This window comes from Lemur catta, chromosome 23 (genome assembly GCF_020740605.2).
Source record: "Lemur catta isolate mLemCat1 chromosome 23, mLemCat1.pri, whole genome shotgun sequence".
In the NCBI taxonomy this organism is placed as follows: Eukaryota; Metazoa; Chordata; class Mammalia; order Primates; family Lemuridae; genus Lemur; species Lemur catta.
Genome location: NC_059150.1, coordinates 3,897,216 through 3,914,316, shown reverse-complemented (window position 1 = coordinate 3,914,316; position 17,101 = coordinate 3,897,216). Strand labels below are relative to the sequence as shown.

The following is a 17,101-nucleotide window of genomic DNA, read 5'->3' as shown; positions in this document are numbered from 1 at the left end:
TCCAGCTGAGCACATTACCAAGGCCTTTGGATATTTAAGTCTGGAGTTCAGGAGACAGGTCCAGGCTTGGGTCATCAGCAAATACACAGTATCGAAAGCCACGAGACTGGATGAGCACACAGAGGGAGAGAGCGTACGGGGCACGCCAGAGTTCAGGGGGTAGGGCGATGAGGTCAGAAATGCCGGGAACAGCACATCAGTGACAGATTTGAAAGAACTCAGGACTTCTGGTCTAGAACCCTGTAGTCCCTGTGATAGCAGGGGCTCCACGTTTGCTGTCCATAAATGTTTTCCCGGTGCCTATAAGGATGGCCTGGCGCATAGTGGAAACTCAGTAAATATCCGTGGAATGAGTGGATCTCAGACACAGAAGAAAAGAGAGTGGTAATCGTTAATTCTTACCAGCTCCTCCTTCCTACAGATACGCGAGGGCCGGACCTGAGCTACATTTTCTCTCCATGGCATCCGCTAAGGAACCTGCCAAGCTCCCCACTCCCCTTAACCTCCCTTCCCTCTCCTCCCAGACCGGCTGGCTGGGGCGCTGTGGGAGCGGTCAGGGGAGGGGGTGGAGAGTTCACAGCGGAAGTTTTGGCTCCATTGCCAGCAGGGGAGGCAGGGCCAGCAGTGACAGGAGCGGTGACCTTGGCTACCCCCAACGCCAGGGCGATGGGAAAGGGAATGTTGTGCTGGGAAGAACTATTAATAACTTGCCATGATCACAGAACGCAAGACAAACTCATTGGGCAGCTCAATTTTTCTGCCTGTTAAAAATCATTAGTGGTTCTGCGGGGGAAGCCAGAAAAAATGTTTTATATGGAACAATAAATTCCTCTATAAGCCACAAAACCCCACAAATTTACAGCTAATAAACCCACAAATGTAAGATGATTAAGAGCTGGTGAGGAAAGAGCTCCTCGATCCTTAGTCTCGAAAGGCCTTGTGGCCTGATGGGCTGACGCCGGGCCAACGGCAAAGAAACCCAAGTTCAAATCCTGCCTTTTAATTAAACTGGGTGACCTTGGGCAAGTCATCTACTCTCTGCCTTGGTTTCCCCATCTGTAACATGAAAATACACAATTCCTGCCTTGTCTTCCTTAGCAAGTGGTTGGGGGAATAAATGAGATATGAGATGAAATATTTGAGAAAAAAATATTTCTAATTCTCTTAACTGCAGGGAATTGTTATCTGCCCAGTGGCTAGTGGAATGATCAGTACTCGCCTTGAGATGGGAAGGTAAACTCACGAGATTCATCTGGACCTCTTTCCCACACATTAGCCTGTCCCCAGAGGGCTTTGCCACGGAGCCTGCCAGTGGGTAGCTGTAGTGGTTTGAATTGTAGCCCTCAAAAGATACATCTAAGCCCTAAACCCTGGTACCTGTGAACCTGACCTTATTTGGAAAGAGGGCCTTTGCAGAAGGAATTAAGTTGAGGATCTTGAGATGAGCTCATCCTGGATTAATAGGGTAGGCCCTAAATCCAACAAGTGTTCCTGTAAGAAGAAGAGACACACACACAAAAGGCAATGTGAAAATGCAGGCAGAGACTGCGGTGGTGGGTCTGCAAGCTGAGGAATGCCAAGGACTGCCCCCAGGAGCTAGGAGAGAGAAAAGGAATGGATTCTGCCTCAAACCCTTCAGAAGGAACCAACCCTGCCAACACTTGGTTTTTGGACTTCTGACATCTAGAACTGCGGGAGAATAAATTACTGGGTTTTTTTAAGCCACCAAGTTTGTGGTAATTTATTATGGCAGCCACAGGAACTAATACAGGAGCCATGCCCTGACTGCCTAGGAATTCCTATCCATCCTATAGAAGAGATGAGTCATAGCATGTACACTGTGAAATGACACCTCTGGGTAGCAACCTTCCACCACTCCAGGGCACATTCCCTCCAACACCGAATGGGAGGACAGGAAGAGAAAGCCAACGCCAATGAAGCACCTACGGTGTTGTAGGCATTGTGTGAAGTTATCTCATTTAATGTGATCCTTGCAACAATGCTCTGAATTATAAAATACCATCCCCATTTTCCATTTGTGGAAACCAAGGCTTTTGAGGGGTCAAGTGACTTGTACATGTCACACACCGGTGGCAGAGCCAGGATTTGAATCTAAGTCTGCCTATTCAAGTCCAATCCTCGTTCTACCCCAGGAAGAACGCCGGGCCCTGAGAGAACCCTCGTGGAAATCTGCGTGCCCCTGGCCAAGGGCTGACCCTCAGGGCCAGGAGTGAGGAGTGGCCGGATATTCTCAGGACCGAGTCAGAACCAGCTCAGAGAGAAACCTGTTGGTATCAGTGGTTTCAATCACTTAGAGACAGAGGAACATTTTCCAGCCACGGCTGCTGTTAAAGTAAAAACGTTCTGTGGAAACAGGTCACTGGAGCCTCTGTCACCAGCGGACCTTTACCACAGAATGTGCAATTTCGTCTTATGAGGCAGAATTCTATAAATTCCTGCCGTGCCCTCCTCGGATCCAAGACCCCTGCTGCACGCTGGTCAAGATTGAGAGAGGTTGCCGAGGCCAGGAAGCGTCTGTTCTCGCTGGGCCCCAGGCGCTCCTGCAAAGGGAAATGTCCAGCGAGCACGGGCTCCAGTTGGGCTTGATTTGTTTCACGAGGTTCTAACAAGGCCCAGAGATCACCGCCGAGGCCCAGAGGAGGTGATGCATCGTTGTCCCAGGTCCATCCTGAACCCAGCCTCCTCTGGGTTCCAGTTGAGATGCATCTATCCGGTTCCCAGATCTAGGGAGCGAGGGTGGGACCCTCAGGATGTCACTGGAGTGGCTAGACCTTTTTTTTTGCCAAGATTTGACTGTTCAGTATAGCTGGGAATTCGAGGACCAATAGCTGTCAGGCTGGAGTAGCTCCCCGCGGCCTCCGACCACACGTTTCCAAGCACTGACCTAGGGGCACGTGCACCTGGTTTCAGGCCCCCGAGACCTCCTGGAAGAACCTCCCCAGAATTGCTCTTCATTGTGCTTAGTCTTATTTCTCAACCTAGATACCCGGGAGGGCCTGTGATGGATGTGACCTTGAGGGAGCTAGCGCTAAACGGAGCAACGTGTTATGAAGCAAAAGGTGTGGCTTCTAGCGGTTTACCGTCACTCCCCAACCACAGCAGCTTGGGCAGCTCACCCCGAATCTTCAGATTTGGTCTGATCTGGAAAGGGGAGGAAATACTACTTCATAGGCTGGGGCTAGACCAGCTCCGATTCTGAATTTCTCAAGGAGTCGTGGGTCATCCTCGCTGCGGGAGTAGGAGCTGTGGGTGCAGGACAGAGCACGTCCTGTCTGCCTCTGGCTGAGGTTTCCTGGCAAAGCCTGGAATGGTGATGACTATATCAGGAGAAATGTCCTGGGGGCCTCCTTCCTATGAGGCCAGACTTCCTCAGAGGGTAGCAAGGTTTGTGCCCAGGGGCCCATGTGGCGTTTGCATGATTTACTCCAGTCGGTAGGACAGAGGGCTTAACAGTGCCCGGCCCCGAAACCCTACCCAAAGCATTTGGAATTGCCTGGCTCTTTTAGAGTAAAAGAGAGCATAGTATTATACGTGCCTCTGTCTCTGTGACTCCTCACCTTTGAGGTAGCCCATTGTGCAGATGAAGAAAGCAAGGCTCACAAAGGTGACCCAGCTGGCAGAGGCGGAGCTGGGCTTGGAAGCCAGGCGGCCTGTTTCCACAGCTGAGGGCATGACAGAGGCTGGGAGATGCATTTGCAGTGGGCACCTCTGTGCCGTGCTGGGGTGCGGGGTGGGGGCGTCTATGTGGAGTGAGGGCCATGTAGGGCTTGAGCCATGTGGCACGGGCTCCTGGTGTGTGCACGGCCGGCGGTGCAGTTTGGGGTGCCCGTGAGCCCACGCGTGTGCGTGCCTGCACCTGGCCCCTCCTCCCCAGGTGGGATGGCTGGGGGCCGCTCCCTCCCCAGGAGTCTGCAGACGAGCCAAACCACAGCTCCAGCCAAACCGCAGCTTGGGCCACAGGGGTTTGATCTTCCCTCTGCTGCCGGAGATGAGAGAGGTCTAAGTGGCAGAGATTTATGGGGCCTGAGGGAGAAATACCCTTCCAGTGAGAAGCTCACATGAAAAGCTCCGGAGTAATAACTGAGGCTGCAAAGCGTGCCAATTATGCAACAATTAAAAGGTTTGACTATCATTTCTTTCTCCTTTTCTTCTCCCAACTACTCCTCCCGCTTCCAGCCCCCAACCTGGCTGCCCCTACAGGCTCCCCAGCAGATGCTCTGGGGGAAAGAGGAGAAAGAACACACTTTTCCCCCTTTAATTGGAGATCAAAAGTTGGAAGAAGAACTTACCCCTCAAGGGTGGGGAGGAAAGGGGTGTTGGTGAGATGGGGCCCTCGGAGGAGGGGATGGGGACAGGAAAGGAGTGAAGGGCGGGCTCCTCTGCCCCCGGCTCTGTAGGAACTTCACACACATCACCTCATTTAATCCACCCTCCACCCCTGCGAGAGCAGAATTCTTAGTGGCATTATGTTGCAGAGTAGGAAACTGAGACTCACAGAGGTAAGTGACTTGACCAAAGTCACACAGCTGGTAGAACTGGCATCGTACCCTAGGCTGTGTGACACCAAGGGCTTCGCCACCAGGCTATTCTGCCTCCACACCATCAAGTGGGGGAGGTTTTTCTCGTCTCTCAGCCTTGGCTTTCCCATCTGTGAAGTGGGTGCAGGCCCAGGCTTTGTGGATGGAGTCGGGCACTCCTGCAGATGGAAGGTTCAGCGGGCGCTCGGCGGCAGATCGCTCTGTAGTTCCGCCAGCACCAGCTGAGCCAAATGCCCTGCGCAGCCATCAGTGGCTAATTGAGAAAGAATTCGGCAGCGTGCCCCAAAAGTGAAGAAACAGCTGCTAGTTGGCTTTTTAGAGGTGCCAATCCACACCCAGCGTGTGTGCCCCCTCCCCACCTGATTTCCCAGCAGAGCTAACAGCGCCCACACGCCAGGGCCCTCGGCGGCGTTGGACTCCCTCCTGCCCTGCCGGGTGCACGGCAACTCCAAACGCTGCCCTGAGAGCTCTTGCAGCTCCTGAGGGGGGCGGGGGGCGGCGGCTGTGGGGCGCGGGCTTTTCCAGGATGGCGACCATCTCTTACAGCCAGGAAGCCCCCGCGCCCAGCGATAGCAGACTCACCCACTCACACTTGACCCAGACGAAGGAGGACAGGAGGGCACTACCCTAGGGACTGTATGTTTCACGTCAACACACCCCAGCTCTGCTCTGGCGCTAACGGCAGGTGATGCTCTGGGTGAGCCATGCCACCTCCCTGGACACCAATGTCCTTACGTGTGACTGAGTGGGCCAGACTGTCCAGCAGTGCCGCCCAGCTGTCCGTGACAGCTGGAGAGGGGAACACACAGCCCAAGTCATGCACAGGGCAGGGAGAGGTTCCCACCTTCCTCCCTCCAGGCCCACGCACCCCGCTCCCCAGCCCGAGTCAGCGGGAGGGAGCACCGGCCTGGCCCTGCAGCCATGCTCCTGCGCCTTGCGCCCACGGGAGAAAGGAGTGGAGCTTTGGCCTCCGCCTCCCCACCCCCTTGCCCTGCACAACCACATGCCATGGCCAAGGCCTCCCGGGGTCGTTTCTGCCGAATGGTTTTCCCCAACGCGTTGCTTCCCAGGGCACAGCTTGTCTCCCAGCATTTTCTCCCCTTCTGCTTTGGATCTTGCCAATCCCTTGTCTCGGTAGCGATGCTCTGGGGTGTGGGGGGGGTGAGACTGGGGGGCACTGGCTAGGAGAGGAGGGGGAGGTGTAGTGGGGGGTGGTGTAGGAGGAGCTGTGACCATCCCTTGGATACCACGAGCCCTTCCCCAACCTCAGTGGCTCACCCTTGACGACCTGGGGGCCTTCTCTCCCAGCACCCCCTGCTAGGCCTGCACCAGGTGGCCGTGGCAGCCCGTTCCCCCATGGGAGCTGAGGGACCCCAGCTGGCATGGCCAGCCACGCTGAGAGAGCCCAGCCAGTTGTTTGCTCAAGTGGGGCCCACTCTGCCCACTCTGAGGGGGCTGGCGGGACTCCAGAGGAAATGATGGGAGGGTTTGGGTGCATTCTGACCTTAGCTGAATTCCAGGATGATGATGTGTGAATAATATGGCTGTTTAAGAGTCAACAGCTCGGGTGCTTTTTATAGCCAGGCCAGAGCGCTGAGTGGGCCATCTCCCCATTAATCATGCAGCCAGTTAGGTCCACGGGCAAACAGTCCCCGCCTTGCTCCGTGGACTTAGTCTCCCTGCTGTCAGCAGCCACCCCTAAACAGATGTCAAACTGCCATCAAGTCAGCCCCAGCCTCACCCCGGGGCCTTCTATTCCCCTTAACATTCTAATTCCTTGAGCTTCTCCTTGCACTTCCCACTTCTGTCCACAATTTTCATTATTTTGGTGGTCTCTGCCAGCAGGGTCCTAGGTTCCCACTCCCTGGGCCATTCTGAACTCCCAGAGGGCACATTCTGCCCCGCTGGAGGAGGAAGGAACTCATTCTGAGTGACATTCCAGGGAAAGTGCCAGGGAGGGGCATGTGGGTGAGCTGGCCTGGGGCCCGAGCCCAGGATCCCAGTCCTGCCCTCTGCCCACTCCCCCCCCACCCCCGGCCCGGGACGACAGCGTCTGACCACGACTCCAACACTCACAGTGTCTCCAGATTGTGCAGCCCCTCAAAGCTGTGAGCTCCCAGACGCTGGACGCGGTTGTTGTGCAGATGCCTGTGTGGGAAGGAGACACATCAGCATGGGTGCCCACAGCACGGGGCTCCCGGGGATGGGACAGTGGTGACCTGAGTAGGAAAGCGGAAGCAGGAGCATGGACAGAATGACCCCAGTGGTCCAGCCCTTTGTCTCCAGGAACAAACTGACTGGCCAAGACTGACTTCTGAGGCCACAATCTCCAAGACTGGATTGACCACAGGCTATTCCATTTTGACTTCCTTTGGAAAAAAACGGGAGAGGAAAGCCCCAGGCCAAGGCTAAAGCAAGCTCCCAGTAAGCTCGAGAAGACAGGCCCAATGACAGAGGGACTCAAGTCTGAGGCTTCGGCTATGGCCCTGCTCCCCGGGACCCAGCCTGCCTGACTCAGTGGCCAGACGAACTTATGGGAGCCAGTATCAAACCACTGCAGACAACATATAATTAAAGGCTAAGCTTTTTGTTACAACTGGAGAGAGCTGCAGACAAGCTCAGAGGGCAGAGAGACTGGTGAGGCCAGAGGAATCAAGGAAGGCTTTATAGAGGTGGTGATCCAGAACAGGGCCTTGAAGGCAGGCGAACTGAACAAGCGGAGGGAAGGCCATTCCAGGAGAAGGGACACCCAAAGGTGATACAGCCGGAACCACTGGGAAGAGCTATCCAAGCACAAGCCAGAAAAAAGAAATCATGTGGTGATTATGAACACGGACAACAGAGAAACAGATGGAGAAAAGGAAGGATGCAAAAGACAGGCAAAGTTCCAAGCCTAGAAGAAAATATAACCAATGAATGAGGACTAGAAAGAAATTTATCACAATGGCCTCTGCTACAAAACAATCCCATAAAACAATATTTCAAAGACAAAATTTTTTAAATGACATTGTAGATTAAAAAAATAAATTGAAGACCAACAGTACATCAATAAAAAATGAGTCAATAAATCTGAAACAAGGAGCAGCATAGACACTCCTAAAAATTGAATTGATGTCAGAGAGAAAGCTTGAGCTAATCCTGGTGAATATGGCCGAATGAGACAAAAAGTTTAGAACAGAAACTAAGCAATGATGAAGACACAAAGGTGATTCAACACACGGGCAATTGAAGTCTCTGAAGCAGAGAATCCAGAAATGAGACTGAAGTTGTATTCAAAAACGTAATACAAAAAATTTTCTAAGATGAAGGAAGAATGGAATTCTGCAGCTCAAAAGCATACATTGTTCCAGGATAATTGGATGCAGAATATTCTACATATTCTGGTTAAGCTATTAAAGTTCAAGAATTTAAAAACATCTTACGGCAGAAAAAGGAAATCACTGACAAGGGGAAAAACTCAGGCTGGCTTCCAAGTTGTTCAAATATAAAGGCAACAGGCAGGCCCCAACCAACGTGGACGGGTAGGGGTGGGAGTCTTGCCAGTCTTGGGACTTAAAGCTCCTGCCCGTCTCTCTCATCCTTGCCCGCCTGCTCCATGAGGTTCTGTGAGGGAGATGGATTCCTGCCCCCAGGGAGCATCTAATCCTACAGGGAAAACACAGCTCCTGACTTCTGGGAATGAATTATCTCTCTTTACAAAGGGGTTTTCACTTTCCCCATTTCTTTCACACCTATATCTCAACTGTCACCAAAGGCTGTCATCCCTCCTACCTCCTGTTGAACTCCTATCTCCATTTTCCATCCCCTCTTCCTCCCCAGCATCTCTGGTCTAGACCGTCTCAGTGAAACACCTAGCTCCAAGCCTCCGACTCCCTCCCCCAAACCACTACTTCAACCCTCGCACCCTGGGCACCTCTGGCAGCCCAGCCGGGCCAGGTATCGGAGCGTATCCCAACGAAGAGGCAGGATTACACACATGCCACCACTCCTGCCCGATTAAGTGCTCCCCAGTGGTCTTGTCAGTGCCACAGCAGTGGCGGGAAGGGGTTCCATATATGCCAAGCAGCCTGATAAAAGTATGGGGTCTGGGTTGAAGAGAAGCCCCTTCTCCTCCACCCTCCTTGTCCACTCACACCCCGCCCAGGCCCCTGTCTAGCCCTTGGTTTTAACCAAACTTCTTTCTTGCTTATTGTCACACTCAGCTTCCTTATCTACCTCCTGGGCCTTCCTGCAGCTCAGCCCATAGTGGCTGGACAGCATTCTCCAGCCTCCTGTCCCCTTCACAGGTCACCTCCTGCTAGAAGCCTCTCTCCTCCATCCCATGAGCTGGAGGCCGGTAAAGGACAAAGGGGTAATGTTCCCAGCCTGTCTCCGCCATGAGAAGGGACCAGTCCTCCCCTTTCTGCTTTGGTCCTGCACCAGCAGGTTTTCTTTCCTCAGTCCCTTGCCCTCCCTATTGTGTGCCCAACCCCCTGGCTCACAGCCAGACCTTGGAGTCTTCCATGAGTCCCCCTCTTGTTGGTCTCTTGCCCTCTGAAAACCTCTAAATCAGATCAATTCTTCCCTTAAAACATTCCTCAGTCATGACCCTCCTCCATCCATTCTATCGCCTCTGTAGACTGGACTTTGATCGATACACCAGAGCCTCCAAACTGACCTTCCCTCTCCAGTCCCCGCCCGCTACACCGACCACCGCAGTTCCCATCCAGCCTTTGAGCTCCCTCCCCCACGGGCAGATAAGTCTGGCTCTGACAGCACGAGTCCCCACACCCACCTCTCCCGCCTCTTCTCCCGTGCTCTGCACCAGGCCCCTCCGCTCCAGCCGGACTGGCCTATTCCCTGGCAGCCAAACACCCTGACTGTCCCTCCCCATGCCTTTATTGCTACCTGCCTGGAATGTTCTTGTTCTCTTCACTTGTCCACCTCTTCACCAGCCTTCCAGGGCCAGGGCCACCCCACCTTCCCCACGAAGCGGCCCTCTCGCCCGCCACTCCTGTGCTACTACCAATCTGTACTTAGCATCTGGCTGTGATGGCGTAAGTCACACTACACCATCAGTTATTTTTTCCCATATTTATTCTGATCTTTCAATTAGACTGTAAGCCCCTTGAGGGCAGTGGCTATGTCTCGTGCCTGTCAAGTCTTCAGTACGCCACACAAGGGCTCTATGAATGGCCGGCTGCTGTTCATCTGTCTGGGACCCATCGTGAAGTTCTCATTTTTCCAATAACCTTGTCCCTCACAGAGCCCTGATCCCATTCCCTCACGGTGTCACGGGAATATCACCAAAGCTAGAACCAACCACCACGTTCTGTTTGCCCTCTGTAAATACTCCCACTGACTCCCAGAAGAAGGGAGGGTGTGGTCGTCCTGATAGAAGAACGTGGTCTATAGGGTATTTACCTTGGTTTTCTAATCTCCCAGGACAGAGAATTAGACAAACAAATTGGTGCCTGCCTTTTCATCTCCCACATAGAACTAAGTCATCTATTCCCTGGCTTGGAAAATCACACCAGATTCCAAAACCAGGGGACGCAATGTTACCATTTAGCAGAGTCACTAACACGCATGTTCCTGAGCCATGTTCCTGCCGCAGTTAGTGTGTAACCCAAAGCAATTACAAATGACCTCCAAGCCCTTAGTAATTACCCTATGAACTTACCAATCATTCATAGCAATTAGCGGGGAGCTAATTTGCACTCTAGAGTTCCCACTGGGAAGGCAGAGTTAATCCCGGTCCCCAATTCCTGCCAGGGATGCTATCTCCCAGGTAATTACCCTGATGGGGCTTTGCTGTCTAATTATAAGTGATGGCTTTTCTCTGCTTCTTCAGGCCTGGGAAACGAGATGAATTTATCCTATCTCTGTGCCAAAGCATATGACCGCATCATTTGATTGTCAAATACGGAGGAAATCACTTAAGGAATTCTTGGTTTATATTCCAATTAGCATGGTATAGTTATGATATTTGTATAGCAATAAAATAATAGCTTAATTCCTATTTTCTGATTATAGCTACCCTGGCCTTTTAGTGAATCTCAAAGCACTTCTATAGCTCTCGTGTCATTTAATCTCATGATAACCTATGAGGTCAATGGGGAATGGTCATCCTCATCCTTTTACAAAGGGGAAACTGAGACCAGAAAGTTCAGCAATGTGCAGAGAAGAGCAAAGCTAGCCAAGGAAACATGCAGCCCCCAGCCCCCAGCAGGACCCGGCTGGGGATGGAGGACAGGGCAGCACTCACAGCACCACAAGGCTGGTGAGGTTCTGGAAGGCGTAGTCAGGGATGTGGCTGATGCGGTTGAGGGCCAGGGTCATGGCCTGCAGGGCAGGGAGGTTGTTGAGGGCCCTGACAGGGATCTCCGTGAGTGCATTGTCGTCCAGCCAGAGGTGGCGGAGGGAGGACAGCCCCTCAAAGCTCCTCTCCGGGACCAAGGAGATGAGGTTGGCATCTAGGCGCCTGGTGGAAGAGAGGATGGAGAGGGGTCAATCTAGGGCAAGATGCAGACCAAGCTCTGGGGCTAGACTGGACCAGCCAGGCCCCCAACAGGGCTTTTGGGGTTCCCTGGGACTAAGGTTGTAACTTGGCCACCATTATCTTGTATCCCACCTCTTCAAGTTCCCATATTTGGCCTCCATTCCAACTCACAATTCTTCACCCTTTATGTCATACATTTCTATTTATGACCCCCGACTCGTCCTCTCAGACCCAAGGCTGAACCCACAGCCCATTTGTGGGTAACCAATATTTCCTCCCCTACACCTTCAGGCTGCCAAGTCTGTGCCATAGCTGCCTTGCTCTGGGTATGACATCGTCCTTCCCGACCCTGTGCACTCCAAGCCCATATAATGGAGATGTTCCCAGCATTGGCAGAGGGAAACAGCCTCCCTCTGGACCAAACCAAAGAAAAATGCCTCCCCAGGGATGTAACCCATTCCCTGTCACCCATCCCCAGCACCACCTGTTCCTTGTCCCTTCAAGGATTCAGGGGCCAAGGGGCTCCTGCCAAAGTCCTGGAGCTTCTTGCTAAATTGATGTCCTCTGAGAGGTCCCTGCCTCCCACAGCTGAAGTTTTTGATTTGCTGCTTCTCAGAACAGGTAAACAGATGGTGAGTGATCTGGTCTGTGCTTAACCACAGATTCCAGGGTGACACGAGAACTACTGCTGTAAGCCCTGGAAGATCTTGGCAGCCCAGCAAAACAAGGAGACTTCCCATCTTAGCTTTTTATGGCTTTGCCCAGGACATGATATTCTTTATCAATATGCTACTGCCTCTGCCTCCTAGTCTGGGACTTGGGCTGAAACCCTAGCACTCTATGCAGCTCATCCTCCAGGGCCCAGACAAGCTGACCTGTGACCATGGAGCTACTCCTGGACTTTACTGTCTTGAACGGAGGCTCAGCACTGAGCCATGATTCTCCCAACACAGGCACATGGCACTTAAGCTGTGGAAACCCCAGCCTCATCCGCAGAGGCCCGACAGCCCCATAATCCTGAACCCAAAGGAGAACTGATGGGACCAGTAGTGTGGGACAGGGCGACTTTCTTTCATTCCAACAGCACAAGCCCACTTGCAGAAGGCCCAGCAGTGCCCGTCTCTCCCCTAAGCATCGTGCCAGCGCTCGCCCTGCCAAGGGCCTCAAGCACCACTGGTAGAAACTCCCCAGCTGAGGGGCCGTGGGTGGACGGCCGGATACTGCAGCCCTGGGAGTGAAAGCAAAGAGATCAGACACCCCTTGAAAGCTGCAATTGGCAAAGACTCTCCACCCACATCAAACCTGACTTGATGGGACCAAAATCTCTTCAGTGAGTGCCCTCTGCTGGCAAGGCCTGTCACCCCCGACATGGTCTTCCAATGGCGGCCATCACACCCCGGATGGTCTGTCTGTGGCTGGATCACCTGGGAGCTTCGTAAAAATATGCATTCCTGAGCCCCTCCTCAGGATAGTCTGGTCCAGAAGGTGTGGGGTGGAAGCTTGGAAGCTTCAAGAATGCCCCAGGTGTGTCTAGGCACAGGCAGGCATGCAAATCACCTCCTCGAGAGAGGCTACATTTGGAAGCCGGGGACGGCGCTCATGCAGAAAGCCCTTATGACAGTTCTGCCCGAAGGCAGTGTTCCAGCCACCAAGAAGCTCCTTCCTCAGGGAGCTTAGAACCCAGTGGGAAGGCCACTGAGGTTCACAGTGTGACACTGTGACAGCAGGAGTGCAGGGGCCACAGGCACCTGGTCCAAAGCAGCAAAGACAACCTCCAAGAGAAAGTCATGCTTACACGGAAACCTGGTGGCCGTTTAGGGACAGTCACGGGAGAAGGCGGGGAAAAGAGTTCCAAGCAGCGGGAATGGCGTGCGGGAAAGAGAGAGTGTAGCCAGCCCCGGGCATGGTGTTCTTTCAAAAGAGCTTCGTTCTTTTCAACTTTCTTATCAGCAGACACTCAGAAGGCAGAATTGCCCTGCCTGGGCCTTGGCCGTGGTAGGGCAGGGCCCGTGTGAGGCAGCCCTCACCTGCAGCCCTGTTTGAATCTTAACTTCTTAAACAGTTAAAGCCCTCACTTACTCAGAATGCACTTACTGTGTTCTAAGAGCATTAATGTATTAAGTCATTAATTTTCATAACCTGCAAGGTTGATGTTTTGCAAATGAGAAAAATGAGGTACAGAGGGGTTAAGTCACTTGCCCAAGGCTACACATCTAGGGAGTGGTGGAGCCAGGATTCGAACTTGGACAACTGGCTCCAAAGTACACAACTCTGGCCATCATGCTCTATCCCTGGCACACTCCAAAGTCACTATGTTTATGTACCTCACTGACTTCTATACCGACCTGGAATGCTCCCAGAATATCCCACCCCTGCCCCTTCACTGGTCTCTGGCACTTATACACCTGCGTGTCCACCCTGTCAACGAGGCCTAGGGTTACATCGTCCCAGCGTGGTCATGCTGGCCCTGTCACCCCACCCGCACCAAGGCATCAGTGAATATACCAGATCTTCCTCTAGGTCTTTGCTTCCCCACATGTGGCCCATGGACCATCACCCGGAAGCTTGTCAGAAATGCAGAATCATAAGCCCACCCTGGATTTACTTTATCAGAATCTGAATTTTGGCCTGACTCCCAGGTGATTCATAGATTCAGAAGCACATCAATGTTTTTAAAGCACTGGGCCGGGTTTTCCAGAGCTTCTGATGCTCTGTCTAATGACCGTGGGTGGCTGGAGAAGAGAGGAAGGCTGAATGAGGGAGGGAAGCCCATTTCCTCCCGTGGTTAGTGCTCAGCTGGTCTTGGGAGCCCTTGTTCTTAGATATGATCAATTACTGTAGAAGACCAGGTTCCACCTCACCCTCCTGGAGACACTAACGACCATGGCAGGCACTACGTTCAATTTTGAATTCCCAGCGCCCAGCACAATGCTTCCTTTGCAGATGCCACTTAACGTGTTTGAATAAATGAGTGCAAGAATACCCTCCCAATCCCCTGCCCCCAAGCCCCAAACTGGTGGCCTGACCAAGCATCCCAGTAAGCTGGAGGAGGCCCAGACACCCGCCCTTATCAAGGATGTCAGGCATCCTGGCTTCCCTGCTGTGACAGCCCATGCTGTTGTGGTGAGGGCTGTCACCCCGCCTCTTCCCCCATCCACATGAGCCCACCAGGCGGATGCCCAGACTCCTCCTGACCCTGGGCAGGCCCGCGCCATGGGGGCCACATCTTGGTCCCAAATTTTCCAGAGACCACAGACAGAGAGATAGCTACACCCTGACAACTGCCAGGACCACGCGCAAGTCACATGTGAGATGGCCTTCTTAGGGAGAGGGGGGGAGTAGGGCATCATGAGCGGGGCCTCGAGGGAAGAGCATGCAGCGCTGGAGTGGGTGGGGAGTGGCACCGATTTCAGGCGTCCTCAGCAGGTCAAATTCACAAGGCGCAGCGACCCGCTGGCTGTAGGGGTGAGGGAGGGGCAAGGCCTGGCTCTCTGCAACCACTTACAGCAGATTAACAGCCCCAGGAAGCCTGACTTCTTACGGGGGGCAGTGCCTCCTTCTCTGAAGCCCCCGGGCTGAGAGCCACCCTACAGTGACAACCGTGACAACAATAGTAACCACTGTTTCCATTTATTGAGTCCTTGTCATATGCCAGGTACACTGCCAGGTACAAGTGCACAACCTGTATCCTCTACGATGCCATGAGGTAGCTTTGATTAGTCCCATTTTACAGAGAGATGAAGCCCCTCAAGGTCACACAGCCAGTAAGCCACAGAGCTGGGTGCGAACCCGAGTCGTCCAACACCAAACCCCACGCGTCTCGCCACTGCGAGGTGCTGGTGCCGAGGTGCACGGGGGGAGGTGAGAACCTGTGTGCCCGTTTAAGAAAGCCCAGGACGCCAGGGCGGAGGCTGTGGCTGAGCTGAGAAGACGCCCCCAGTGGACGCACAGCGGGAAGGTGCTCCTTTGTTCTGTGAGCCCCAGGGCCACTGGGAAGTTGCCTCTTCTGTGCACACGCAGATGTGTGAGGACACACCATTGCCCGCCCACATGCGCGTGCACACTCGCTCGGGTAACCTGTTAGTCCTGATTAGTGCATCGCTTGCCTTGTGTGCAACCCACAGGCCGGAGAGCTTGGCAAGGGCCACTTCTACCAGGCAGGGCCCACCTTCCACCCGGCTCAGGACGAGGCCTCACTTCCTCAGCCTCTGGGGGGCCCTGGATGGCCCGAGCCTCCAGGCTCTTTCTGCTCTGCCAGGGAGAACCTGCTCCAGCCACGGCTCACAGATCTCGTGCAGTTGCCTGATGAAGCAGGCTTGGCTGGGGAGCGGCGGTGTCTACAGCCCTGCTCCTGATACTTGGGGACAGGGACATGCCGAAGGGGGATAATGAAGCAAACTGGCAAATGAAGGTGGGAGGAGCCCATGGAAGAAATCGATCAGGCCCGTATTTGTGTTTGGGGTGAGCAGGGAGTCCAGGGGTTCACTCAGGCCAGGTGGGCTCGTGGGACACAGACCCAGGCTAGCATTGCCAGATACATCAAATAAAAATACATGCTGCCCATTTAAATTTGAATTTCAGATAAATAACAAGTAATTTTAGCATAAATATGTCCCGTGTAATATTTGGGACAGTGCCCAGTTAAGCCTTAATTTCAGATAAGCAAAGAGTAACTTTTTGGTGTACGTAGGTCCCATGCAATATTCGTATTTTATCTGGCAACCCTGATCAGGGCGCTCAGAGTCGTGCATGGAGGAGCGTGGGCTGAGCCCTCAGACCCAGCCACCAACACCCTCTAGCCTTAAGCACTGGTGTCCCTGGTTGTGTGTTTTGCTGACCTGCCCACCCCAGAGACTGTTCTGAGGTTGACACGCAACTCAGAGCCTGCACCCACCATTCCCTTTCCTTGTCCCCTGCTGACAAACAGGCAACCCAGAGGGGCCCTGGGGACCCAGGGGAGGAATTAGGCACCTGGCAATTGGAGGTCCTCCTGGTAGTTCTGGCTGTGAGGACAGAGCCCCCCCATGGAGGAGGCAGCAGGAAGGAAAGGAGAGTGTGGGCTTCTGCTTTCTCCCCTTCCTCTCCCTCCCCCTCCCCCAGGAACTCCGACTCTGGGGGAGCCCAAGGCCCAGCACCCTGGCTGTAGACAGTCCCTCCCACCCTCTCCCCACTCAGCTCCTGCTAGGATGGGGTGCTCCCTGAAGAAACCCCCTTGGCCCCCTGCCCAGGTAAGGGTTCCGGCTGCCCTAGGGTCTCCAGTCCTCTGGGGTGGGTGGGCCCAGCTTCCCCTGCCACGTAGGGGTGCAGGGGGCTGAAGGAGCCTCTGAGCAGCCAGCAGAACCCACCGCTTGGGACTGAAAGAACTTTCTGAGCAGTCCCCGCCACAGGTGGGAGAGCCAGTCCTGAGGCTCAGTTTGGCAGGAAGACGAGAGCAATTATACCAGTTAAGCTCTGGACTAGAATCAACAACCCCCAACAGCGCTCCTCTTTCTCCCACGTGGGCCTGGGCCCCTCCAGTGATTTCGGATTCTAACTCTCACCTGCGGTAATGGGCAGGTTAGCAGGGGCCTCGCAGGCCGGTTCAGGCTTGCCTGGGCTCTGGGGAAGCAGTTTAACCTCTCGAGGGCCAAACTGCTCCTAATGCTTCTGCAGCTCGGGGCTGAGGCTGGGCGGGGAGGGAGGGTTGGGGGCCTTTCCCTCCAAGTCCCAAGGGGCAGGTGGTGTGAAAGTTGCCTGGTCATAGGACATCCCAGGGACCTGGGGACATGGGGGTCTGGTCCCCTGTGACTAAAGTGACATGAGGACCTAACAGGAGCATGCTGTAGCAGAGGAGCTTTAGATTAGATAGCAGAAGTTACTCACAGTGACCCAGAGGGACAATAGTGTAAACTCAGAGTCACACTGTGTCCGAGCCTGCAGGAGCCTGCCAGCCTCACCCGTCTCATGAGGAGCCCGAAGCCCAGAATGACAAAGAAAAATGCCCAAACGCAGGGGCAGGGCCAGGGCTCAGACTCTGAGCTTTGTTCCACTCTACCAGCCTGGTCCCCCAAAGTGAAGGGAT

The 17,101-nt window shown here is 53.9% G+C and overlaps 1 protein-coding gene across 1 annotated transcript in view; it reads right to left on the bottom strand.

Annotated features, from left to right (window-relative positions):
• LGR6 (leucine rich repeat containing G protein-coupled receptor 6) overlaps positions 1-17,101 on the bottom strand; it is an 86,017-nt gene that overhangs the window by 29,502 nt on the left and 39,414 nt on the right. Inside the window, exons 5-6 of the mRNA XM_045536241.1 lie at positions 10,807-11,022; positions 6,636-6,707 (exon numbers count right to left, since the gene is read on the bottom strand). Coding sequence (XP_045392197.1) covers positions 6,636-6,707; positions 10,807-11,022 — 288 coding nt within the window. The remainder of the gene's footprint in view (positions 1-6,635; positions 6,708-10,806; positions 11,023-17,101) is intronic.